Source organism: Lygodium microphyllum, chromosome 9, assembly GCF_053477565.2.
Source record: "Lygodium microphyllum isolate KBCC chromosome 9, Lygodium_microphyllum_v1.1.10, whole genome shotgun sequence".
Classification (NCBI taxonomy): domain Eukaryota; kingdom Viridiplantae; phylum Streptophyta; class Polypodiopsida; order Schizaeales; family Lygodiaceae; genus Lygodium; species Lygodium microphyllum.
Genome location: NC_141143.1, coordinates 127,169,913 through 127,197,203, shown reverse-complemented (window position 1 = coordinate 127,197,203; position 27,291 = coordinate 127,169,913). Strand labels below are relative to the sequence as shown.

General features: G+C 38.8%; 1 protein-coding gene across 3 annotated transcripts in view; it reads right to left on the bottom strand.

Annotated features, from left to right (window-relative positions):
• LOC148031567 (uncharacterized) overlaps nt 1-3,274 on the bottom strand; it is a 163,614-nt gene extending 160,340 nt beyond the window's left edge. For 2 of the 3 annotated variants that reach the window (XM_087685769.1, XM_087685771.1), the window contains exons 1-4: nt 2,863-3,274; nt 2,387-2,485; nt 2,108-2,200; nt 1,879-2,013 (exon numbers count right to left, since the gene is read on the bottom strand). In XM_087685769.1, the coding sequence (XP_087541895.1) occupies nt 1,879-2,013; nt 2,108-2,200; nt 2,387-2,485; nt 2,863-3,045 (510 nt within the window). In that variant the 5' untranslated portion in view covers nt 3,046-3,274. The remainder of the gene's footprint in view (nt 1-1,878; nt 2,014-2,107; nt 2,201-2,386; nt 2,486-2,862) is intronic. The other variant, XM_087685770.1, reaches the window with a different exon arrangement.
• Between the last annotated feature and the right edge of the window lie 24,017 nt (nt 3,275-27,291).

The following is a 27,291-nucleotide window of genomic DNA, read 5'->3' as shown; positions in this document are numbered from 1 at the left end:
GGTCTATGTGTTTATAATTTTACACATAGCCTTACATTGTCACTTAATCAGATAAGCACTTAATGACTGTGCTAAAATGCTAAATGGCATTCATATCTCCGACTTAACATTCAAATTTCCGATAAACATCAGCGAAGCAATGACCAATAGATTGATCAATAGTGTTTAAGAACACTAATATCCAAGCTTAGGGACATGCTTGTGTTGGAGTCTGATTGAATGATGGGCTTGAGAGTCACCTTCAAGTTAAGATGCTTTGAGTTTTGAGCCTCCAAACCTACAATGAACTCCAGAGATGGTTAATCAATTATTACAATCACTGTTAGTGGCAACAAGGATGATTAAGGTTGAAAGAAGAAAGCTTGAAGCTTTCTGGCTATGGCCGACATAAAGACTAACAGTTAGGGTTTCACTTAGTGTGAGCAGCAGAGGAGGAATTTTAACAGACCCTCTTAGGTGGAGTTAGCCCTCCTGGGGGGCTACCAAAGCCCTATGGTAGCCACCAACATTGCACCCTCCGATGGCACGCAAAGCAAAAAACACAGACTATGCCTTTTTCTAAGAAATCGAGTAATGCTGCCCTTCAATGCATGAATTTCGGGTCTCCAAAGTGCCGAGCTGGGACGCCTAGAGTTGAGAAGCAACTCCTTAGTTTAAGGCTCAAAAAGAAATGCTGTCAATTGTCTCCACCACATTCTCCAAGCTTAGTGGGAATGGCTAGATATGGAGTTTCAAGCTTGATGATAGAGATGCAAGCACACTCAACTCCCATCACTCAACCAAGCTTTGATACCATGTGAAGAAAATGAGGATCAATGCTGAAGGACAAAAATGTGCTACTCGAGAAGCATGAGAAGAAGAGCTCAAGTATAAGAAAAAGATCTTCCTTGAGAAGGTTTGTCAATGGTTCTCAAGGTGTTTAAGAGGACATCGACCACAACCCCACCAACCTCCTCAGCAAGTTCCAATCATGTGTATGGTCCTCCAAACCACATGCCTTGATCCAACGTGGCACTTCCTTGAGAGTCAAGGGTGTGTGGCTTGGGTGCACATGCTGATCTCTAGGGCCTATGCCATCTTGGGGGAAAAGGGGGGGAGACCCCAGACTGGATGTACAAGACTGATATGACTACTAAAATTATGTATTTCCGAGCATTAAAGGCTAACTAGGGAGCACGCATGACTGAAGAAGTCTGAGTACTGCTTAGCTATATGATGACCTTTCTGTTTGACTACTGGTCAGCAAGCTCCTAGTGGAATAGGCTACTGAATGTCTGCTCTAACGTGACTGAGTGTGCTCCATCCTAGTGCCAACTGAATCTGGCACTAACCAATCCCACAGCTGGTGTTGATTTGGTATATCTTGTGCCATGCTGGACAAACCCAGAAAAGCCATAGGCCACAAACCTGGGGAACCACATGCTGCACAGCTTACTGAATTAACTGTTATAAGGCCCTTGAAAAAACAATGAGCCTAACATACTAATTTGTTGTACCAACGGTCGTAGACCCAGTCCCTTGTCAAAAAGACTGAAATTGTAATTTTTTAGGGGACTCTCCAAACTCATACCATTATGTGCTAACAAATTTAACGGGTCTTTATAAAGGTTCTGGCCATGCCTCGGTTTCTTAGCATCCTACAAAAATAAAATATGCATATACAATATAAATGCATGATGCATCTCACGCATGCATAAGTTCATTATTCTCAGGTGAATTCTTGAGTACTTTGCTAGAAGTTGTAGAGGTTTTAAAGCTGGATTAGTGGCATCCTATAATATGAATCAAACTTTGTCAAGAATTCAAAGTTTTCCATAACAACAAGACATTAAAAATATTAGCGTAACCTAAAGTGACATGCCCTTTCAAGAAGCCTACAATTTGATACTGTGCTTCTGCCCCTTCAAGAAAAAGCTTTGTTCCGATTGTGGATCGCCGTTTTTGCATTGCAAGTAAGCGCCTTTGCAAAACTTTATTTTCAGTGCTAAGATCCTTGATCTCCTCCTTTGCTTCCTATATTCAATCACAATGTGGCAAATGTTTTTTTAATGTTTCATTGAGTAATCACTCTGCTATAAAACATGGGTTTAATTAAGTTAAGAGCTACCTTAATAAGGGCGTGGTAATTGGGCTTCTCATGCTTTCTATCTTGGACTCTTGGCTGATCTTCACTTGAGCCATCAATTGATGCTTCAACTATCTAGATGAACCATAGTTTCCCTTCAATAATGGCACCAGTTATCTGAAGCAATAATGTGTTGTAGCTATATCTAATGAGCAAAGAAAGTAAAACAAATGTATTTGCAAGGTTGATGTAAGTTAAAAGGATTCAAAAGTACGAATTTGAGCAAGGAAAAATGACAGGATGTAGTATTTTCCATCTTGCCTCCACGATCTGTCTGAGTTGTTCTTCAATTATTTGCTTGTCAGACTGACTACCCTGCAGACTTGTCTCATGTAGAGTGTCCGGTGCATGCAAAGGTTCCTGAGTTTATAATCACAAATCAAGGGAAACACCAGTAATTGGCGGAAACTCATTAAGAACTTGTACATCTCCTGCGTGTATGTTTGAATAGGTTGAAATGAGTGAACATGGTTTATTGAAACTTGTCAACTTGTTAAAATGTAGGTCGCACAAATAAAATGACGAAAAGAGAAACGCCATGTAAAGACTACCAGAAAAGCAGGATTTTCATGCAGACAACATTTTGGGTAAACATTCAGTATCTAAACTGACAGAGCTATACCTCTGCAACTACGAAAATATAATTTACATGCCTACCTTTGAAGTCATGATCACTACACAAATAAAATATACATGTTAACACTGGTTATGTACTATGGAAAAATATATACTCCAACCTCTGGATATGGCGGTTTGCTCTTCGTGTCTTCTGAGGACGTAGTCGGCTCCTCATTCGTGTCCTTGGCAGCAACCAAAACTACAGGGGCATTAGCAAAAATCTCTCTCTTTGATTCATTCGTTAAGCTATGCGGTGCGACTCCTTGGGCCGCAGCGTGATCGAGTTCAGAGACGGTCTCCATTTGTGAGCAAAGAATTCTTCTCAATGCGTGTCCATATTTGAAGCAGGATCCTGCAGTTTCTGCAGCATGCTGAGAGAATCACGAGAGCGAAAGCAAGCTCGGTTTCGGGAATCAGAAAGCGACCATGACAAACAATGATTGAACGGCCTGAGAGTGCTAGGGTTTGGAAATCATTCAGACACGTAACTGCGATGCAGGAAGCAACTCCTCGACCCTTTTCGATTCCCTGACCAAGCCACAAAGGTGGTAGAGAGGAAGGTGGTGGGCGCGTCATTAAGAATTTAAGATTTGGCGAATATTGATTTAAAAACACCAAATCAAAAAAAAAAAAGAGTTTTTAATGAAAGAGGAATTGAATTGGAATGAAGGTGATAATTTATTTTCACATTAGAGTTTCTAATGAATTCCCTCATGACTGATCTTTAAGGTGAGGAGATTCCTAATTTTACCTCTTTCATTTTGAGTGATTTCAATCTTACTTATCATTGCTACCCACCTTGGAAGAAACTAGTTGGTCTTGTTATTGTCTGTTGCGTGGTTTGCGTTCTAGCAAAGCTCATGAAGCTTCTGCTCATTCGCTTTGCATTTTTGTGGGCATTGTTGTGCCCCTTCTCTTGCTCAATAATCCACAAAATCCCTCGACTATGCATGTGCAACAATCCATTTAATTGCAAGTTATTGGATGTGTGAATTCTCTCTCTCTCTCTCTCTCTCTCTCTCTCTCTCTCTCTCTCTCTCTCTCTATGCACACATTATCATAGTACTATTACATCTCCTCCATCTATCTTTGCTAATCCATATTTTTTTGTGAAACTATATATCCTAATCAATATCACTCTATTTCCCTTCCATTGTCACAATCAAACTTTATCCAAATTTGCAACATTGTGAAGCTCACTTAGTTGTGTCTTAGTAACATCACATTTTTTCTACATCACGAATTCTTTCCTTCTTGGAACAATACAAATGATGCACATTGTATTATGTTTTGCCTAAATACTTATGCTAGATGTATAAAGCTTTAGCAACATGCATTAATGTACATGTGTGCATAAAGATGTAGGTATACCTACTAAGGATCATCCACCATGGCACTAAAAGCTTACTAGATGTGTGTGCAAGGAGAGAGAGAGAGAGAGAGAGAGAGAGTGTGTGTGTGTGTGTGTGTGTACGCACACATGCACGTGCGTGGTATCCATAGGTGTCACTTATAAAATGAGAAGCTATAATTTTCTTACATTTTGTTTAGGGATCAAGGTTGTGTGTTCACATGTGTGCCTACACACAGATCCCCTAAAATTATTTCAAACCTTTGGACCATTAGATTTTCCAATGTCAAAACTCTTAAATGGTTATCTAATTTCTTGTAACATGGCAAACACATGCAAATGAAGAGGGTGGGGGTGGCTAGAACACGCATCTCAATGGAGAGAGAGAGAGAGAGAGAGAGAGAGAGAGAGAGAGAGAGAGAGAGAGAGAGAGAGAGAGAGAGAGAGAGTGTGTGTGTGTGTGTGTGTGTGTGAATAAAAAAGGCCATCTCAATGAATGTATATTTAGATCAAAGACTAAGTTCAAAGATTATTATATGTTATAAACTAACGGTAGTGAAAGGATCATACAACTTCCATATAGTTTAAATATGCAAATAACAATGATAACTAAGAGCCTTAAATTCAACATAGATCAAAGCTTCATCAACATCTTCGACACACATATGCTATGGGGAATTCTCCACCTCCATGTTCACATGGTGGATTCTATATGAATAAAACAAAAAACAAATCCAAAGTGAAGTTACCCCAAATCTCCATGGAAAAACTAGCAAGATTACAACCATACCAAACAAGGACTGTGGTTTAAGATAGTCATCCTTCATATGAATACAACTTAGAAAGCTAATGTTAACTACATCTCAATGCCAAAAACATTGCAATAATATACCCAATTGAATAGCATCATTCTTGAAACCATCTTTGCATAGGCCCACCATGTGAGGAAGCAAGGAGTTCAAAAGTATATCCCTTGTATCACACATTCATAACAATAACTAAGTTACTAATAGAAGTCCCCCATTTTGACTGGAAACAATGCATGAAGGATATTTGTGTATGTATGAATGTTCACTTGGATTGCAATGCAAACACTAGACCCTTGTTAAAGAGTGTGCAAGTGAAGAGAGAGAGGATCTATAGGTTTGGAATCATTGTATGATTGCCACTTAGGATCAAAAAGTGCCTAGGTATTTTTGTCAAGTATAATGTATACTAGCTTGAAGCTACCGCGAAGCGGCAAGTGAAGTTGTTGTGTTATCGCTCAATAATCTATTTCCCCTCTTTCTCCCTCCTCTTTTCCCTCTCCATTTCCAATATGTTTTATTTTTCTCACACACACTCTCTCTCTCTTTTCCCCCAGTTCCCTCTATAAACCATCTTTCTCCCTCTCTCCATCTTTGCCTTTTGTTTTATTTTATTTTCATCTCCTCATTCTCCCTCCCTCTCTCTCTCTCTCTCTCTCTCTCTCTCTCTCTCTCTCTCTCTCTCTCTCTCTCTCTCTCTCTCTCTCTCTCTCTCTCTCTCTCTCTCTCTCTCTCTCTCTCTCTCTCTCTCTCTCTCATATCAAACTTGAAACTAAAAGTAGTTTATAAAATTTATAATACAGAATGCCAAACATAAAAACAATTTCTCCTATGCACCATACTTACAAACTTTCCTCTTTACATGAATGCAAGGAATCATATGCTTGTTTCGCGTGATATTTTAAAAAAACAATGTTATAATGAAATGGGTCATAATTGAAACAAAGACTAAGCACAACAAAAAGAATTTCTCTAAGAGATATTTTATTTGATCTCTCTCTCTCTCTCCCCCCCCAATTCTCTCTATAAATCCTCTTTCTCCATCTCTACCTTTTGTTTTATTTTATTTTCTATAATCTCCTCTCTCTCTCTCTCCAAACTTAAAACTAAAAGTAGTTTATAAAATTTGCAACACAGAATGCCAGACATAGAAATAATCTTTTCTATGCACCATACTTACAAACTTTCCTCTTGACATGAATGTAAGAAATTAGATGCTTGCTTCATGTGATATTTAAAAACAACAATGTTATACTGAAACGGGTCATAATTGAAACAAAGTCCAAGCACCACAAAAAAAAAATTCTATAAAAAACCTAGTCAAGACGAAGCTCTCTCCTTTTGTGAGGAATCATTCTTATCTCCAAGCAAGACACTCATAGGTAAAGTAGAGCCAGGCTCTAATATCTTTGGCCTCTTTCTGCTAATCATGACATGATGGCAAGGTATAAGACATATTACCTTCCATTAGCAAGCCACAAAGGCCAAGTATAGGGCACTCGATTGTTTCCAAGCACCACATGCAAATGACTGATGCCAACAAAAAAAGACAATGTCTCCAAGATGCCTAATAGAAAGAAAGCTTCCTCTTCTTTGAGAAATCATTAGCAAAATCTTCATCCTCGAGCAAAACATGTGAAGGTGAAGCAGGAAATGATCCCACAATTTCCATTGGTAATCTCATGGGCAATGCGATAGTCTTACATCTCTCTTTAGCATATGCATTGGAACAAAAATCACAATATAAGTACGTGGAACAACTAACAAAAACCATTTCATTCCAACAATAATAATACCTAGTTGAACATTTGTGAATCATTCAATGCGTAGTGACAAACATTGATGCAACATCACAAAACAACCCAAGTCCTTGAACCCATACTTAAACCAACGCCTCGGTATCTTATTAGTATGAGAGCTTTGAAATCTCTTCTTATGGTCAACCTCATACATATGGACCTGAAAACGTTACATGTACCCCTAATGTACAACTTCAATAAAAACTGAGAGCTTGATGTCAATATTAACATCATCATATAAACACTTGATGACCCTTGCAAGTGTCCTTATGATATCATCACTCGTTACTGCACGCATCGTGCTCTGTAGCTCGTTTTGATAGTCATAAGCTAGGTAATAGTGCCACTCTAGGGTAGGCATCTACAAAAGTTAAATAAATAGTGAAATATGAAAAATAGTTTACTTCCAATAGGGTATATGCCAACCAAATATGGCACAGAGAGAAATTCACATATATGCAAAACCAATGTCCCTACATGGTCATCAATAACTACATCTCCACAAAGAAAGCAATGCACATTGCTGAGATATTACTGCACCTTTCGAAGTACATCCTTGTATACAATGTTTGTGGTCATATTCCCATCCTTTTCACCCAATAGGACTTTCATACCATAGAAAGATTTTACCCTTGAAAATGCAACATATAGCTGACCATGTGTAAATATTGTTGCCTTTAAATAAAGCCCAACAATAGACAAACTTTGTCCCTATGACTTGTTGATTGTCATAGTGAATGCTAACCGGATGGGAAACTGCCTCTGTTTCATGGTAAATGGCAATTGTGTAGCATTGGAAATAAAAGTAATCTGGGTAATAAAAACTCATTCGCCCATTTTTGCCCCTGTTATTATCTCAACATCTATCATTTTCCTATTGAAAGCCCTACATATCGACTGCATACCATTATATATACCCCTTCCTAGGTTTAGGTTTCTAAGAAGAATAATAGGTGTACTTATCTTCAGCAACAATAAATGAGAAGAAATTTCACCTCCAAGGTCCAATGTAGTTAACATGTATTTAAATACTCAACAGAGTACAAAAATGAGTCGTCTGTCTCTACAATCGAATTTGCACTATAATACTATCTAACCTCCCCTAGCATCAGTTGCAATGCATAATCATTCAATGTAGCCACCTCTGTATTCCGTGAGGCAAGTATAGCCCGCTCACTAAAATACGTTGTGTAGTCACCCACATTGGACACGTCACTATAGACACTATTAATCAAGGTTTTAATAGACTGCCCTTTCAATACCATGCTAGGTGGAATACACAACTTATCATAGTTTTCGGTAATACCCACTCCATCCCCTATTCCTTGAATTCAATAGATGAACCCATTCTCCACTACACTACCAGTTGTTGACACTCATATATTCCCAGACAGCCTTAGCACCTTTATGTAATGCCACAAATCAAAGTAACAAAATGCAGCATTAATAATATCCTCACATGTTTCCTTTACCACAACCTGCAAGACCTACCTAAAATCCCCTCCAAATAAAACAACCTTTCCACCAAATGGCTTATTATAACTCATAACATCTATTGGAGTTCTGTTAATTGCTTCAAAGGCATATCAATGGGTCATAGGAGCCTCATCCCACAAAATAAGGCTCGATTGTCTCAATAATTGAGCAAGGTCACTTTGAACATGAATGTTGTAAGTGGATCGATTATTTAATTCTACTGGGATTTTAAACCGTAAGTGAGTTGTATGACCACTTGGTAGAAGCAAGGCAGCAATGCCACATGATGATGTTGCCGGTGCTATATGGCTACCATTGCGTACCTTTGCAAGTAAACATGTATACAAGAAAGTCTTCCCATACCCACGAGGACCATCCAAAAAGAATATATCCCCAGTATTTGTGTCAACAACATCCATAATTCACTAAAGGCAATTCTTTATCCCTCATTCAAAATTCCCTCCATGGATTCAAAAACCCTGCGTTGTTTCTATGTATTGTATGCATATTCATATTGCAAAAGGAGGTTAGCATGCAGTTGTGAGTTTGGTTGATGAGGTTCAGGCAACCCATCAAAATCAAAGAGTCTTTATCCTACATGGCACAAAAGATATGATATCCTCTACCATTGGTACCAAAAATCTTTCCCATAGATGGCCAAGCCGAGCTAGCTCACAAAAGACCAAAATTCCAACAAACAAAGTACAGAGTTATGCACCAGTTTGCATAGAGGTAGCTTCTTCCAAGCCCACAACATACTCATCATCACTCTCCAACATGCCCCTTGCAATGCAAGCATCCCTAAAAGTATCATAAATCGCATTATCAACATTACATAGATCTTCAAAAGAAGTACATCTCTGACACTCTGTTAAAAGCATCCGCAAATAGTAGAGCTCACCATAGGTAGGTGCCACAAAATATATCCAATCACATATATTCCCACACTTCCTCCTAGTCTACATCTTACATCGTGCATTCCGCACCCAGTATACTGGAAATTCCTGATAGCGAATAGTCCTAGCCTTTTGGATGAATGCGATTGTACAAAAACCATTCAATAATAGTAGTTTTCTCGAGGTCTTCATTATGCACAACATTTGGTATACTACATGTATCTCGAAACACCACATAATTCTCACTAGGTAAGTGCACCTTCAAATGTTGTATATCAAACTTTTCATCGTGCAATGCGTAATCATAGATCCAACAACATGCCTCAGAGGCAGAAACATATCATGCATCCAAATAACTTTGAATCTCTTCCACCTCGTGAACATTGCCACCATTTTGCGCTGAATCAACCCCAATAGAAAATTTGACGGTTGCATGATCATGCCCCTTGTACACATACTTATACAAATACTTAACAATCGCTATTGTTGAGCACACCTCCACATTTATGTATGCATTGTATTTCTTACTCACGAAAGGATTATATGGAACAATCCATTGATTATCAATAACATTACCATTTATGATCACAAAGTTTCAATCGTCTCATCTTCGATAGATGGGATAGCCAGAACTATCAACTGTTTTCATGCCCACTAATTTTCATAGGTAGTCTTTAGTATATCTACCCTTATCCATGCAGGGACTCTTGGGGTTCAATCCTCCGCAAGGGCCATGAATGTTGCACTTTGAAATTGTCTCAACAAATAAGGCTAGAAATGTAACTCTATCTGAAAACTCAGCACAAACCAGTCTATTGTATACCAAGTGTGATGATCCAGCCCTCAAATACCCGTGCAGGGCCCTCTCTTGACCCCACCTAGACTCTAGAGAAGCACTAGACCCATTGCCCAACATTTCCATCTCGATGCCTCAACATGTCACGAGACACCCCAACATGACACGCAACACGGCATAGATCATAACATGCTCACAAGTTTGCACAAGGGCCCATCATGAGAGTGGCACATCATATTCATAGCAAGGAAGTATTTACAAGATAGTTAGAGGCACAGTAAGGGACTTTGTCACGTGTGGAGGGTGGAGCTATCAACACGCTTCAACACGACTCAAACCATGTGGGGTGAGGAAGGTGACATGCTCCAGAAGGTTTAAAAGACCACTCTAAATTTAACAAAGTAGGAGAATGTGATAGCCCCCTCTTTTGGAATTCAATCACAGTAACATAGCCTGCAACCTTTCCAAAGAGGTCCTTTCACAACAACGTGTACATTAAATTAGCATGTTTCTTATGAAACACGCGAGTAGTCAAATCCACATGGTCATAAGCACTCTGTCCACTAGGCAACAAAGCATTAGTTATCTCCAACCACTTTGGATTGCATGTCATTGTTATAAAAAGGTCAAGTTTCCCCTTGCATCACACTATAGCCATGGCATCCTAATATAATTGATACATGTACCTTGGCCCGCCCGTGAATGACGATGGTAAAACTATCCTCTTGCCAACAGAGGCATCAACAATCTGCATTGGCCCATTACCGTTTTTCTCCCACCATGTTTGCCAGGCCTTTGTAGGCCTTCGATTGCAACACCGACTGATTCTGGCAACACCAAGTTAACCTGCATTGCTCTATACTATAATAAGTATCAATAATAAACTGTTGCAATAGTCGACCACCGTGCAATATGCACACCTTAGTATCTTTGCCTACCTGAAGACGAAATGCATAAAATTGCATTTGGATAATACAATTTTTATTGGGCAACCTTTACATACCAACCATCATCTCCCATAGGAAAAAGAAGGACATATAGGATTGGCATATATGCTCTATGCAAGTTTGAAATAGCAATACATCGATCACCCTAAGTGTAAACATGAATATCATGACAATCAAGAGTATCCTCGTCACCCTACCCCGACATGATAGCTGTAACCTCAGTTGTTGTTACAAGAGTAAAGTACTGTTTGTTGGTTCTTTGAACACCAAAAATACTCATTCTTAGTTCTTGAATGGGATTATTTTGCAATTGCAAACCCACAGACCTAAAAGCCTGTGCATATATCTTGTGTCAACACATCATACACTGAAGCTCCCCTAGAAAATTTGGTAATAAATCATGCATAACCCCCAACCGATCAAATAACTCATGCTCAGTATCATAAACATAGAGTTGTACAAATCTTGGCATTTCTTGACGTTGCACATCAAGAAGCAAAGTACCTATATGGTGATAAACAAAGCCATGCACTGTAAAGGTGTAGCCATTTCTGACAACAAGCAGCTCGTTAGCATTAGCTCCAAGTGATACAAATGCAAGAGCACTATTGTATGCTCGTATGTTATTTTTAAATATCCTACTCTGAGGGTGCATACCATGCAACAAATCGTGCAAGGGCTATGGTGGATATTGCAACATTGGCAATGTTACTTTTCTATTTTGACGGCAATGTCTTCCAAATAAAATCGACCCTTGCACCCTAGTCTCACATCTCCACAACTCTGCTAAACACCTCTCACATAGTTTGGAAAGAATCCCCATGGAATGTGCATCCAGCTCTTGAAATAGCAATACCATTGTTGCTGGATGAACATCCATTGTGCAGGAAGCAAAGCATGTAAAATGGAGCACAATCTCGCACAACTCACCATTTTGGGGATAAAAATAACAATTTTATCAACACATGACTCATTAACTATGGAATTTTCCACATTGTGGTGATTCCCCAAATCACAACCATCTGTTGATGTTAAAATATTAGGCACGACACAATCAACATGTATCATAGCCAAATCTATACCAACATGCTATACAATGGCTCATTATCCCCATTTACAATTTCAACCATGGCGAGAGACACTCTCACAAACCACTCCATTACGATTTTTCCCATTTCGGTAGTTAGACATTGAAACATTATTAACATGTGACTCGATAATCACATGTTTAAGGCCAATGCAACCACCCACCGATGGCAAAGCATTTGTCAAATCCATGATTAAGGCAGCTAGACATTGAAACATTATTAACATGTGACTCGATAATCACATGATTAAGGCCATTGCAACCACCCACCAATGGCAAAGCATTTGTCAAATCCACACCAAACTATCGGGCTCGAAATCCCCTAATGGTTCTATCCGCCCATGGCAAACCATTAGCCAAGTCTATACCAAACTATCGTTGGCCTAGTTCATGATGACCACTTGGAATCTCTTGATGAAGAGGCAGGTTTTCAATATCCCTATGAATGGTTCTTCCATGATCTAAAATCCCTTTCCAAGCCCTGAGCCTAGCAATCTGTCGTTGTCGTACCTGGTGGAGGTAAGCACACCCCTATGAACACACAACACATAGTCTCTGCCAGTTGCTTGATGCGAACTCCCCATATTGATTAGATGGCCACATAATCTATTATCAACACGTTCCATCGAAGGCATGGCTCAGCATATATGTACAAACACGCTATATATTTAAATATTAAATATTAAATATCAATACACACAATTCTAAGTCAATGTATTTGAGTCAATGGCTGTAGCAGGCCAGTCAATGTATCTATCTATAAGACGTTGAGCCCACCCATGAGAGAGAGAGAGAGAGAGAGAGAGAGAGAGAGAGAGAGAGAAGAAGAAGAAGAAGAAGAAGAAGAGGAGGAGGAGGAGGAGGAGGAGGAACACAAAGAAGAATGAGAGGAGAGAGAGTGTGTCTATATGTGTGGTGAGAGAAGAAGAATGGGAGAGAAAGTGACACACATCGGGGGAGCCACGCATAAACTACCCACATGAGTGAGAGAGAGAGAGAGAGAGAGAGAGAGAGAGAGAGAGAGAGAGAGAGAGAGAGAGAGAGAGAGAGAGAGAGCGAGAGAGAGAGAGAGAGAGAGAGAGAGAGAGAGAGAGAGAGAGAGAGGCATATGTACCCTGCTTGCAAAACCAAACTATACAAAGCATCCCAACATGTCAAACCTTCAACCATTCTATGTATCTAATCTAATCTAAGTTACGAAAGCATATTAGTAAAATTGTAGAGTAATCAAGAGAGAGATGGAGAGAAAGAGGGATTATTAAAATGGTTATAAAATAGTTTTATAAAAAGGTGTCACGAGTCTTGAAATTCTTATTGATGCCAAACCCATAGGACTATATTTTGAGATGACTTACAATAACTTAGCAACTCATAATAACGAAGACAAAACCTGCTAACCTAACTACCCAATCAACCAGCCCACTAAGAAGAAGAATATATATATATATATATATATATATATATATGTACCCTGATTGCGAAACCAAACTATACAAAGCGTCCCAACATGTCAAAGCTTCAATTATTCTCTGTATCTAATCTAATCTAAGTTACGAAAGCACATTAATAAAATTGTATAGTAATCGAGAGAGAGAGAGACAAAGAGAAAGAGGGACTATTAAAATGGTTTAAAATTAGTTTTATAATTTTCAAGAGATAGACAATGTGTTTCAAAATGGAGATTTCCATCAAATAACTCATTTAAGAAGTCTTGTAGGGATTACATATACCAAGCAAACCATGGCAAAGAAGCATTGGTCAACATTGCCAAAAACCTATTGTGATAAACTTTCAAAGAAGCAATGTTCTCCAGTGCACATCAAGGGCAATGTTCTCCAATGCAAGAAGATGAGCTTGCATGGAAATTCATCTGCCTTAACATTGTTGAAAATCTATTAAGATGAACTTTCAAGTAAGTAAGTTGCACATCAAGAGTAATGTTCTCCAATGTAACCAAGCTCTCGTTTTTGTGATCAATTAACTCACATACTCCATCCTCATACGACCTGCACTATTAAAGTCTTTCAACTTCTCTTCTTGATCATTCGAAGATCCATCACGTGGCCACCAATTTTTCTAGATATGTTTATAAATGTCACCTATATAACCCCTGATCTCTTCTAACTCGCCACCCTATATCGTTACTCCATCAGCAAGGTGTCCTTTATATTTCTCTTCCAACATTCTCTCAATCCTTTGTAGATGGTTACCAATGTTCTCATAAAGAGAAATCGAAGCTTTTTGATGCCGAAGTAGTGTCTTCACTTGCTTTTCAATCCCATCCAAGCAACGAATAAACCTCAAGAAACCAACGGAACTATGATTCCCTCCAACATGCTTAAGTGCTCGACGAACTTCCTTCTTCCTTGTGATCTCCTTCATTTTATGGACATTCATTTGCACATTAGGAGTGCAATGTATAATATCTTCTATAAACATATTTTGTTTACTGCAGAAGCCTCCATACTGGACAAAAAGCACGTGTTAACCTTAAGGGATATATAAAATATTCTCAAAATTCAGAAACATTGAAAACTCCCATATCTAATACCAGCAAAAACTAACCCTCTCTCTCTACTTCTCCCTCTCTCTCTCTACACCTAACCAACCAACCAGTGCACTAACTAACAAATGTAACCAACATAACCAACCTACTCTCTCTCTCTCTACCTAACTAAATAACCAAATATTAATTGACAATAATAAAGTAAATAATGAAACTAACCAACTAACCCTAAACTAACCAACCTAGTAACTAAGTAACCAACTAAGAAAGAGACTGAGAGAGAGAAAGTAGAGGGATGAAGAAGAAGAAGACAAAGAGATAGAGAAAGAAGAAGGATGAAGAAGAAGAAGAAGACAAAGAGATAGAGAAAGAAGAAGGAGAAGGAGAAGGAGAGAGAGAGAGTGAGAGAAGAAAAGAGAACCTACTAATAGCTAACCAACTAACTCCCATATCTAATACTAGCAAATTTCAACTAACCCTCTCTCTCTACTTCTTCCTCTCTCTCTGCACCTAATAAACCAACCAACGCACTAACTAACCAACGTAACCAATACAACCAACCTCCTCTCTCTCTCTCTCTCTAACCACCCACCCAACCATCCTACTAACTGACATAAACACAAACTTACAATGACTCACTAACTCACAATAAAAAAGACACAACCTACTAATGTAACCACCAACCAACCAGCCCACTAACTAACCACAACTGACACACCAAACCAATAACAACAACAAATAAACTAACAAATGTAGCAACACAAAATTACAACCCGGAAGAGAGAGAGAGAGAGAGAGAGAGAGAGAGAGAGAGAGAGAGAGAGAGAGAGAGAGAGAGAGATCACCAACCTGAATAATAGTCGTAAAAAACTTTCCCAACGACCAATCCCGCAAAGAAAATTACCAAGCAAACCAAAACACCAATAAGTTAAAGGGCACCAAGCAAACCAATCTCCATCTCTCTCTCTCTCTCTCTCTCTCTCTCTCTCTCTCTCTCTCTCTCTCTCTCTCTCTCTCTCCCCCTCCATAACTAACCCATAACTAACTTACAACAATGTACTCTAACTAATGTACCTAACCACTAAAACTAACTAAGCTACTAACAACTAACCTATTAAGCTACTAACAACTAACCTATCGACTAAGTAACTAATAACTAACTTACAATTATTATTATTCTCTCACCATCCCCCTCTCTCTTTCTCCCTCTTTGACTAACCTACCTAACCACTAGCTAACCAAGCTACTATCTCACAATAATGTACTCTAACCCACCTAACCAGAACTAACCAAGCTACCATCTCTCTCTCTCTTCCCCCCCCCCAAAAAAAATGTATTCTCTTTCTCTCACTCACTCACACACACACACACACACACACACACTCTCTCTCTCTCTCTCTCTCTCTCTCTCTCTCTCTCTCTCTCTCTCTCTCTTCTATTTATACATTTCTCTCCTCTATCTCTAACTTACTATAACATAATAAACTAAATACATATAAATAATTAAATAACTAAACTAAATAACTAATCAATCAATAAAAAATTAAAGTAACTCTAAATTGAATCTATAAACTTGCCCTAAATCCACATGCACCAATCGATAAAAAATTAAAATAATGCTAAAAAATTAAAAGTAAACACACAATTTAAATAATCTAAACTAACTAACTAATTAAATAAATAATTAATATCATACCTTCTCTTTCTCTCTCTCTCTCTCTAACAAAACAATTTAAGGTAACCTTAAACAATTAAAGTAAACAACTAATGATGCCAAGAGGCATATTCCACGGTAGATTTCATGAGACCATGATGGATTCTATGAGTTTTTGCGGTGGATTCCGTGAGGTTTTGTGGTGGATTCCGTAAAACTATATTTATTTACCCAAACTCGTACACAAGGTGGATTCCTTGTGTGAGAAGTTGACGGGGATGCTTGCCCTTTTCGGGTGTCACGTTAATTTAATGTTCACGTGGGTGACTCCATAGCGGGTGATTCCGAAAAATACATATTTAAATTAATGGACGTTTATGAGTTTAGAGTGTACTCGTATTAAATTAAGGTTAGGACAGAGTTCCAATCTATTTATTTATTTTGTAGTTGAAGACTACTAGGTATTCACTATTGTTTGTCTATTTTATATATCAACAATTGTGAATGTTTCAATTGATGTGTAGAGTAAGCAGCGATGGCTTTGGGTAGCACTGGACGTTAGCATAAGTCCAAGCGTAAATTTCATTATTAAAATTATTACTCTGTTTGTAAGTTATAAGTTTAAACTTCTTTAGTAATAATTAGATCATTGTCCTTAGTACTATTTATTTATTTATTTATTAATATAGATTATTTTAGAATATGAGATTTAAGATATGCTTTTATTGAAATAATATTTCTTTATGGAATACTTGTTATTTTCTTAATGTGGTTAAGTTTAGAAGGCTTTTCTAGCTTTCTTTATAAAAGCAACAGGATCGCGCGCAAAACAGGAGAGCATGGTGGAAACTTAGTTTTTTCGTTTCTCCCTTATTCGGAATCGGAATTCAGAGCTTCGAGAGTTGTTTTGGGAGTTTTGACATGCTTTGGATGTGATGGTGATGTCAAAACGTCAAGATTCAGATCACAGAATTTTCTGCAGTAACTACAGCCTGTTACAGGATATCTCTTGACTCTTAAAACTCTGTATTTCAATTGATATTTGTACTTTCTTTGTAATTATATGTAAGATATGAATGTAAATATCCATGTAAAACTATAATATATAATTAAGGATGGAAAACCATGTCTTTTGCCATGGGGGAGGTTGGGCCCAATCGTGTGTTTTTCTCTTGTCTTTCTCAATCTATTGAGTTATTCAAATCCTCTTATGTATTATAATGTTGTTTGTATTTAATAGTTGAGATGTTTGATTTATTATATTTTTCCACTAAATTATTTGTTTATAATTGAGATTTGATTAGCTAGATTTACCACGTGTTCCGCTTCGCAGCAACTAAACTAACCTAACCTACCTAACTACTAACTAACTAAGCTACTAACAACCAGCCTACTTACAACTAACTTACAATAACCTACAAACTAACTAACTCGTAACTAACTTACAATTATTATTATTCTCTCACCACCCCCTCTCTCTTTCTCTCTCTAACTAACCTACCTAACCACTAAAACTAACCAAGCTACCATCTCACAATAATGTACTCTAACCCACCTAACCATGAACTAACCAAGCTACCATCTCTCTTTCTTTCCTCCTCTATCTCTAACTTACTATAATGTAATAAATTGAACATGTATAAATAATTAAATAACTAACTTACCATCTTTTTATTTATACATCTCTCTCCTCATCTATCTCTAGCTTACTATAACATAATAAACTAAACATGTATAAACAATTAAATAACTAAACTAATTAACTAACCAATCAATAAAAATTAAAGTAACCCACCCTAAACTAAATCTATAAACTAATTAACTAATTGATAAAAAATTAAATAAATGCTAAACATTTTAGATAATGTAAACTAGCTAACTAAATAAATAATTAAAATAACACCTCTCCTCTCTCTCTCTCTCTCTCTCTCTCTCTCTCTCTCTCTCTAACAAAACAATTTAAACTAACCCCAAACAATTAAAGTAAACAACCCCAAACCAATTAAACTAATTAAAATAAACAACTAAACTAACCTACCTAACCACTAACTAACTAATCTATTAACAACTAACCCACTAAGCTACTAACAACTAACCTACTGACTAAACTAATAATATAAGATAAACAATTAACTAACCAACCAATCGATTAAAAATGAAACTAATGCTAAACAATTAAAGTAAACACAATTTAAATAATCTAAACTAACCAACTAACTAAATAATTAAAATAACATGCTCTCTCTCTCTCTCTCTCTCTCTCTCTCTCTCTCTCTCTCTCTCTCTCTCTCTCTCTCTCTCTCTCTCTCTCTCTCTCTCTCTCTCTGTGGTAGAGGACAGACTGCTCGATGCCTAGGAGGGTGGCTAAAGGAGTATCCTTGTAGTAGCGGGTGCCCAGGAGGGCGGTCAAAGGAGCCCTAAACAAGCCACCATCTCTCTCTCTCTCTTCCTCCTCTATCTCTAACTTACTGTAACATAATAAACTAAATACGTATAAACAATCAAATAACTAACTTACCATCTTTCTATTTATACATCTCTCTCCTCCTCTATCTCAAACTTACCAATCAACAAAAATTTAAAGTAACCCTAAACTAAATCTATAAACACACATGCATAATCTTACTTACTGATCAATAAAAAATTAAACTAATGCTAAACAATTTAAATAATATGAACTAACTAACTAACTAATTAATTAATTAAAATAACACCTCTCTCTCTCTCTCTCTCTCTCTCTCTCTATGACAAAACAATTTAAACTAACCCCAAACAATTAAAGTAAACAACCCCGAACTAACTAAACTAATTAAAGTAAACAACTAAACTAACCTACCTAACCACTAACTAACTAAGCTACTAACAACTAATCTACCAACTAAACTAATAACATAAGATAAACAATTAACTAGCCAACCAATCAATTAAAAATTAAACTAATGCTAAGCAATCAAAGTAACCACACAATTTAAATAATCTAAACTAACTAACTAACTAAACAATTAAAATAACATGTTCTCTCTGTCTCTCTATCTTTGTCTCTCTCTCTCTTTGTGTGATAGAGGAGGACAGATTGCTCAATGCCTAAGCTGGCTAAAGGAGTGTCCTTGTAGTAGATGCCCAGGAGGGTAGTCAAAGGAGTCCCCCCAATGCCTGAAACATGCTCTTCGCCACTCCCACCATGTCAGCCTGTAGCCTCGCTAGTCGATACCTTGCCACTAGAACCTTGGGCCATTGCAGCCCTTTCAAACCTTACTGAGTGCTAGAGGGCCACCCATAGAGCGAGCCACTCGAAGAACGCCTCCCACTCCCATTGGCACCTACAGTGTGCAGTCCACGAGGTGCAAAGAGAGAGAGAGAGAGAGAGAGAGAGAGAGAGAGAGAGAGAGAGAGAGAGAGAGAGAGAGAGAGAGAGAGAGAGAGAGAGAGAGAGAGAGAGAGAGAGAGAGAGAGAGAGAGAGAGAGAGAGAGAGAGAGTCCACGGGTGGAAAGAGACGACTTACAGTGTCGTCAGATTGCGTCAGCCTCCTTGATGCCACCATAGACTTCCTACAAGCTTGCACCCGCCATCTACAATTATTGCAAGCTTAGAGTAGCTTAGCCCCACTTTGCATGAGAGAGTCCATGGGTGGAAAGAGACAACCTATAGTGCCATCAGACTGCAAGAGAGAGAGAGAGAGAGAGAGAGAGAGAGAGAGAGAGAGAGAGAGAGAGAGAGAGAGAGAGAGAGAGAGAGGCGGTGTTAGCCTCCTTAATGATGCCACCACAAACTTCCTACATGCCTACATCCACCATTTGTAGCTATGGCAAGGTCGGAGCAACTCCACCACTCTTCGAGAGAGAAAGAGTGTGTGTGTGTGTGTTAACCCTCAGACAAACAAGGTAGAAAATCGAGAAAATCTAGAGTAGAAGATAAGGCCAAGGCAAAAGTGAAATGCAAGATGAAGGCGCGCCAAGAAAAATATGGGGAATCACAAGAAGTGCAGAAAAGTTTTAAATCAAGGAGAAAGACGCACAAGAAAAAGCGCAAGTCAATGCTTTTGTAAAAGAGCGCAAGGTACACCATGATTTATTTTAAGAGTGCTGGGCTCTCAACCGTGCAAATTGTAAAGGTAGATGGGTGATAGAAAGGAAGCTAGGAGGACAGTGGAAAAAAGGGCCTAGGCTATGGCTGGCCATGTTGATAGAACATAAAATGGGCCGGCACTGGCTATGGCACTAGCCGGACCTCCCAGAGCATTCGAGACTCACTTTACACTAGATACTAATGTTGATTCTGCGTTTGCATTAGGTTATAGTCCAGTGTTTACCATCCCTTCTCCTCAAAGGGAGATCCCATAACATATAGGCATAATACCTCTTAGCACAAACATAGGGAAGCACCTCTCAGCTGATTGCCGCGGCTCCACTGCGACTCTCCTATACCTTGTGGATTGGCCCCAAGATGCATCGCTCCAACATAATGTACACACGATACAAGCTCCACTCTTTCATTTTGAAGGTATTCCAAGAGATACCATGTGTCCTTACAAAACAATTCCCAAAAAAGATCGACTAGCCTACAGATTAGGTTGTCTCATACACTCCAGTGTAGGTCATCATAACGAAAAACATGTGCTATGCATCTAGTTCTTCATATTCTGATGCCATGGTTGATATAGACATGCAAAAGTGGATGATCCTAATGTGCTCAAATATAAATTTCAATCATAAACATGTCGTGAACAATCAGGCTTTCCAACACTCATTTACTAACTCGTTGCGGCGATGGATGGATAGCACCGAGACAACACTCATGCTACTATCCTCTTAATTAAAATACCATGAGCCCTATATCATGATATGCATTAGCAAAATGAGCAATAAACGGCACCCAAATCGTATCATTCAAACACCCCACCCCCTACTTTTAGAGTAGTGCTTCCATTGCATAGGTGTAGGGGTTCATTTTGTCATGTTTTGATGTAGAAACAGTGATAAATCACGAACTTTGACAAAGAGATAGGGAAAACTGAGGCTAAACCTCATGCTCCACCACTACCATACATTCACAAACACACATTATATTTTTCTTTATTTTTATGAAGCATATTTTTATTTTTGTCTTATTTTTTCTTATTTTTTAGTATTTATTTGATAATAATCACTATTATTTTTTTATTTTCCTTATACCAATCATTTCAACATACTCAAATTCAAATTTATTTTTCATTTTTTTCCATAAGAACACATTTCACCCACACGAAACGACAAAACCATCATTTTACCCTTAAAAATCGCATTTTGGATTTTGTGGGATTTAAATAGAGCATGTAAATCATTATGAAATCAGAATTTTCTGATAGGCAGCAATTAATCATGATGTAACTAGAACTCAAATAAAATTTCATCGCATAAGAACATCATTTCCATCACAAAATGTAAAAAAACCTTCATTTTTCTCATTAAAAAATCTCATACCGTGTTTCTACGAAAGCCGAGACGCATTGAATGACTGTGTGACCAGTAGACGGAGCCTCCATTGCTCTCAATTCCATGCTACACATCAATCTTCAGCATCTCCATTAATCTCCATCAGCATTTTCTTCAATCTCCTTCCCGATTCTTCATTCAAGGTAGTGCGCATGAACAACCCATAGAGAGAAGAGAGAGGGAGGAGAGAGAAAGACTGCTTTCTTATCTCCATGTCCAAGCCGCCATTGGAGAAGTAGAGAGTGGTAATGAAAGGCAAAGGAAGGATGCATTAGGCTGATATAATCACATTATAGGCTTGTGTTTAAGCTCCATAGCCCCTTCCTAACCAAAATTTGTCGTTGTAGGTCGCCATGGCGTCAATTGCCTCCACGCATGCAAAAAAAGGTCCCCCCCCCCCTCAATCATGAATTTTGGGGGTGCCCAAGTCCCCCTAAAGGGTGGTACCCCTTCAACTCTCAAGTGGCTGGCCATTTTCTGGCACTCCTTCCGCATTCGGCCTTCGAATCGACTTTTGAAAAATTCTAGGCGTTCGTCTTGAGGTCCTGTTTTGCTCGGATCTTTCTGGGGCCTCATCGGACATCTTGAGAAATTATGAAAATTTTCCAACCGTCGCTCAATGGGTCTTTAAAGCACTTTGGGAACCCGTCAGCTGCTTTGCTTAAAATCGACTCGATTGCCTATGCCGCCTCGACGAAGTCTATTTTTCCCTTGAAATACGGTTTTTTTGGCTAATTTGAAGCACTTATAGGAGTCAAAAATCACCACTCATTGGCAACCACGGGATAGGGCGACTCAGCTCGTCGAATCCTACGAATAGATCTGCACATAAACACAACCATAAAGAGCATCAAGTTGATACAAACAATACTCAACAAAACACATCACACCTCGCAACCTACCCCCTGTCAAAACCAAGGCATGAAATCCACGAGGAGTAGGCCAAGCATAAGCTGACAGAAAGCCTAAAGCTAGTCACTAATCAATTGTTCCAACACAACCAAACTAACAAGAACTATCAAAGAGGTCATCCTAAGTGGTGGTCTAAATTCCCTACCTAACTAAAGACAGCTCGACCAGGAGCTCCTACTAGGCAATGACTCCTATAGCTCGAGCAAGAAATGTTTTTTTAAAGCACATTTTTCCTCTTAGGTTTTTATTGGCCATACTCGGGCATGTAATAAGGAGGGAGCTGAGCGTAGTGACCCAAGGAGAATAGGGAATCGGCATCATGTCCTATCTCGGTATCCAAGAACCTACCAAGCCCTTGCAAGGTGACACTTAATCCTTTTCTGACGTCACTTTTATTTTCGCTTCAACCGTCCTTATTTTCTTTGCTTTTCAACTAGATGCCACCCCCAGGAAGACAAAACATTGGCCCCTGGTCTTGCTCATCCCCAGGAACCTACCAGGCCTTCACAAGGCGATGAACATCTGCTCAAGGATTTTTCTTTTGTTCTTTCTTTTTTCTATTTTTATAGGGGTTAGAACCCCTTTTTACACACCTATGTATATTCATATACGTCCTTTAAGATATTTAGGGTTTTGTCTCGTTGTGTCATCATCTTGTCTTGCAGGATTTTCTAACTACCTCATAACTAATAGGAACTCCTAGCACGACTACCTAGCATATCAGCAAAATAGGGTCACTAGAACTCTCATTTAAAACAGGTCTTTCAGTGCCTAAGAATGCTTTGCAAGAGGCAACAACTCCTCAGACTTCCCACAGACATACCTAACCTAAACCTGGGACTTCATTCGTTGATCGCTTGTCCCCAATAACAAAAAAGGAAGTACCCCCCTTGCATACATATATAATTATTTGCTTATTGGAAAAAGACTCACGATGGGGACAAAACCACCTGGAATGGCCACAAGAAGCTCCTCCGCAACAAAGGCTCCCTCCAGTGACTTTGTCAACCTGCATGATGCAATCACTAAAACAAAAAACCATTAAATGTACTTACACCAAACAGACATAGCCCTCTTGGCCTAAAGAAATAGCATATTTTTCTGCAAACTACCTGGCCCTCTTGGTCTAAAGAAATCAATCATGACACTACAAAACTGACTGGCCCTCTTGTCCTAATGAGATCAAACAAACCAACTCATATAGATCCCTCCTCGGAAGAATGTAGATATACAAAAATACGCTTCATTCCAAGGGGAAAAATAGGGCTCTTAGCCCTAAACTAAATGCATCAAGTTATGACCCATCTCTCCTACATATATAGCAATAGGTATATGCATAACATGTTGTCCGGATCAACCTATGGGTCCAAGATAATAGTGGTAGACGAGTCTCAGTCACTCTTTGCAGTACCCATACCAACCATCGCCTGCCATATAATGCATGGTTTGATAAAATTTCCCACAAACGACCAAGTCCTATCTCGTTATCAATAGCAACATCCAGACTAGGACCACAGTTGAAGAAGAGGTCCTCTTCATAAGCAAAATCCACAAACTGATTCCAAGAACGTGGAATTAGCTGAAGAGGTACTCTCTCAAATTCATGAAGTAGGGTCATAGCAGTTCAATGATACATGCAAAGGATGGAATTCTGGACTGTGTATGTCCCATTTAGTTTATTTAAGATTAGCTGGGAATCCCCTTTTACTAACAAATGCTGAATACTACCTTTCGTGGCAATGTTCAGTCCCATAATCAAGGCTTTATACTCCACTATGCTGTTAGTGAATCCTACCCTGAGATAAACGACTAATTTCATTGTAACTCTACGTCGGGGATCTCGGATAACTACTCCAATACTCCCTTTTTTATTAGGGCCCCTGGACGCTCCATCAAAGTATAACATGTACGTCCATAATGGGTTTACACAGCCAGCTATCAAGAACTCCCCTATTCATAATTATGATAGTCAAAATTCAACATATTTAGAGGATAAACTGACGGCTCCATCCCACCTTCTTCATTAAACTCAACAGGGATGCTTGTCAAAATTTGTAAGTAGTGATAGTAGAAAACTTTGATCTCCCATACAAAGGTACCATCTTCTTGCTCTATCACTTTGTATCCTTTACTCCACTAGATAAGCTTCCCCTGATGATATCTTTACTCTAGATATGGGTGCTCCAAATAAGGGATTAACCACCCCATCAACCAATTTAAGCTCTCCTGCAGGTCTCAAATCAGCCCCAGCATGGACATGCAATACATTTAGTGTGTTAGCATATTAAAAAATAATATGGTTTAATCTTATTAAGATTAACCTTATTTTTAAATTCCACTCCTTGTAGATCAGTCAGTAAAGCTGTGGACTTATTTTTATCTATCCTAACTACCTTGTAAGGGCTATCCTATTTAGGTTCCAACTTCCCTGGAAATAGCTCCCTATGTGCATCATAGTATAGAACTAACTGCCCCTTTTTAAAGGTATATTTCTTTACTTTTAGATCATGTAGCCGCTTCATCCAATGCTTAGCCACCCCCTGGTGCAACAGACTCTGCAATTTGAGCTTATCTAAGTGGGCTAGAGACGTAAAACACTCGAATAAGGCAACTTCGTCACCCAAAGAATGATTGATTGCGAATCTTATGGTCGGCAACTCAATTTCTAAGGGCAAGACACACTCCTCCCCATAAACTAATTTGAATGGGATGTGGCCAGTGGCTCATTTAAACATCGTGTTATACGCCCATACTGCCACATACAATTTTTGTATCCCAATCATGCTTCTTTTCAAAGACTATCTTAGATAGGATACCCACAAGCTACTTATTGGTACTTTCAACTTGCCCATTTGCTTGCAGATTATAGGGGGTCGTCTTATTATGCTTAATTTTCCATGCTTCAGTCAGACTTTTAATCACCTTGTTTAGGAAGAGAGTTTCACAGTTTGATACTATTTCCTTTGGCGGACCAAAACGAGAGATGATCTACTCAAGTAGAAAACTAACATTCTCTTTTGCATTGTCATGCCTCGTTGCCTATGCTTCTGACCACTTTGTAAAGTAATCAGTTGCTACTATAATGTATCTCTTCTGAGTAGTAGACGATGGGGTAATAGGACCCACAAAGTCGATGCCCCACTTCTCAAATGGAAGGATATCCATAATCAGAGTAAGTGGACCCTTCATATTCTCTCTACTATCATGTCTTTGACATGTATCGCATCTCTTAACATACTCAAATGAATCCTGGATGATGGATAGTCACCAGTATCTAGCTCTTAAAGCCTTTTGTGCCATCAACCACCCAAAAAAGTGCCCCCCACAAGCAGAGTCATGGCACTCCTCCAAGATAAATGGAACCTCGTCAGGCATCACACATCGGCGATAGATATCATCAGCACCCTACCGATATCGTGTTCCGACGATCAAGGTAAATTTCAATGCATGCTGTTTAATTTCCTCTTCTCAGATTTTGATAGAGTAGCTCCAGTCTCTTTCGTAGATAGATAGTGTGTTATAGCAACATACCAGGAGGGAATAGACGCCATATCAATCTTAATCAATGTTTCCATATCACTTACTTTAGGCAAGACCTCTTTTGGCTCTTCGAAATCCACAAGACATTCTACAATGCCCTTAGCTTCGGTGGCTTGCTCTAATCTCATAATCAAACTCCTACAAAGTGATTAACCACTTTGCTAAACAATCAAGCGGCTATAACTTATTCAGCAACAATCGAAACCCTTCCACCTTCGTATAAAAACCCATCTTCTCATAAATAATGTAATGCCTGGACTTTTTGGTCACAAATACCATCGCAAGGCACAACTTCTCCATATAGGTGTAGTTAATTTCTGATACGCCCAACTTCCAACTAGCAAAAGCAATTGTATGGTACCACTTTTCCTCCCAAATTTGGGACAAACAACAGTTGATACTATACATTGTTGCTGATGAAATATATAGAACATTTCGCCCCTTTTAGGTGCTTTTAAAACAGGTGCTTTAGAAGCTCCCGCTTCACAGTATCAAAAGATATTTTGCAAGCATCACTCCATGCAAACTGACAATTAAAGGACAATAGGTTCATTAGTGGCAACGTTCTTTCTGCCAAGGCATTGATAAACTACCGATAATACCCTACCGATGACAAAAAGCTATGCACTTCCTTTGGAGTATGTGGCAAACTCATGGCGACTATGACCTTAATCTTTTCAGGGTCAGTCACAATCCCTACTGAACTAACCACATGGCCTAACAATAGCCCATAAGGCACCCCAAAGACGCACTTTCGTGGGTTAAGAGCTATGCAAAATTGTTTGCAACACTCAAAACACTTCCGCAAAATAATCTACTACCTTTCTTTTATGGTGGCTGCCCCCAGATCGTCAATGAATACTTTTAGCTCCTCCAAGGAGATGTCACCAAAGGTCTTGTCGGTTGTTCTTTGCCACGAACCAAGTGCATTACATAAATCAAATGCCATCATATGGTATGAAACCCTATCTTGAGGCCTTATCAACTCATTCAAAGTGATTTGATAAATATCCTCTGTAGTAGTGGACCTTTCTTTAGATCCATCGCTCAATGACATCTCACTATCAGATGGATCATCTACTGTTTCTAGTTTAGTAGAGGATAAAGGAGCTCTCTCACTCTGAGGAGACTTTAGGAAGATCCATTATTACACAATTGGCACCTCTACCTAGAATCACTCGACCAACGGGTATATTGACTTGGCAATCTGTTCATAAAATCCATGGCCTACCTAGCAAAACTCGATAGTTAGGATGTCATCACCCTAAAGTCCAGGTAGCATTCCACGCTTGCAATAGTAACGTGG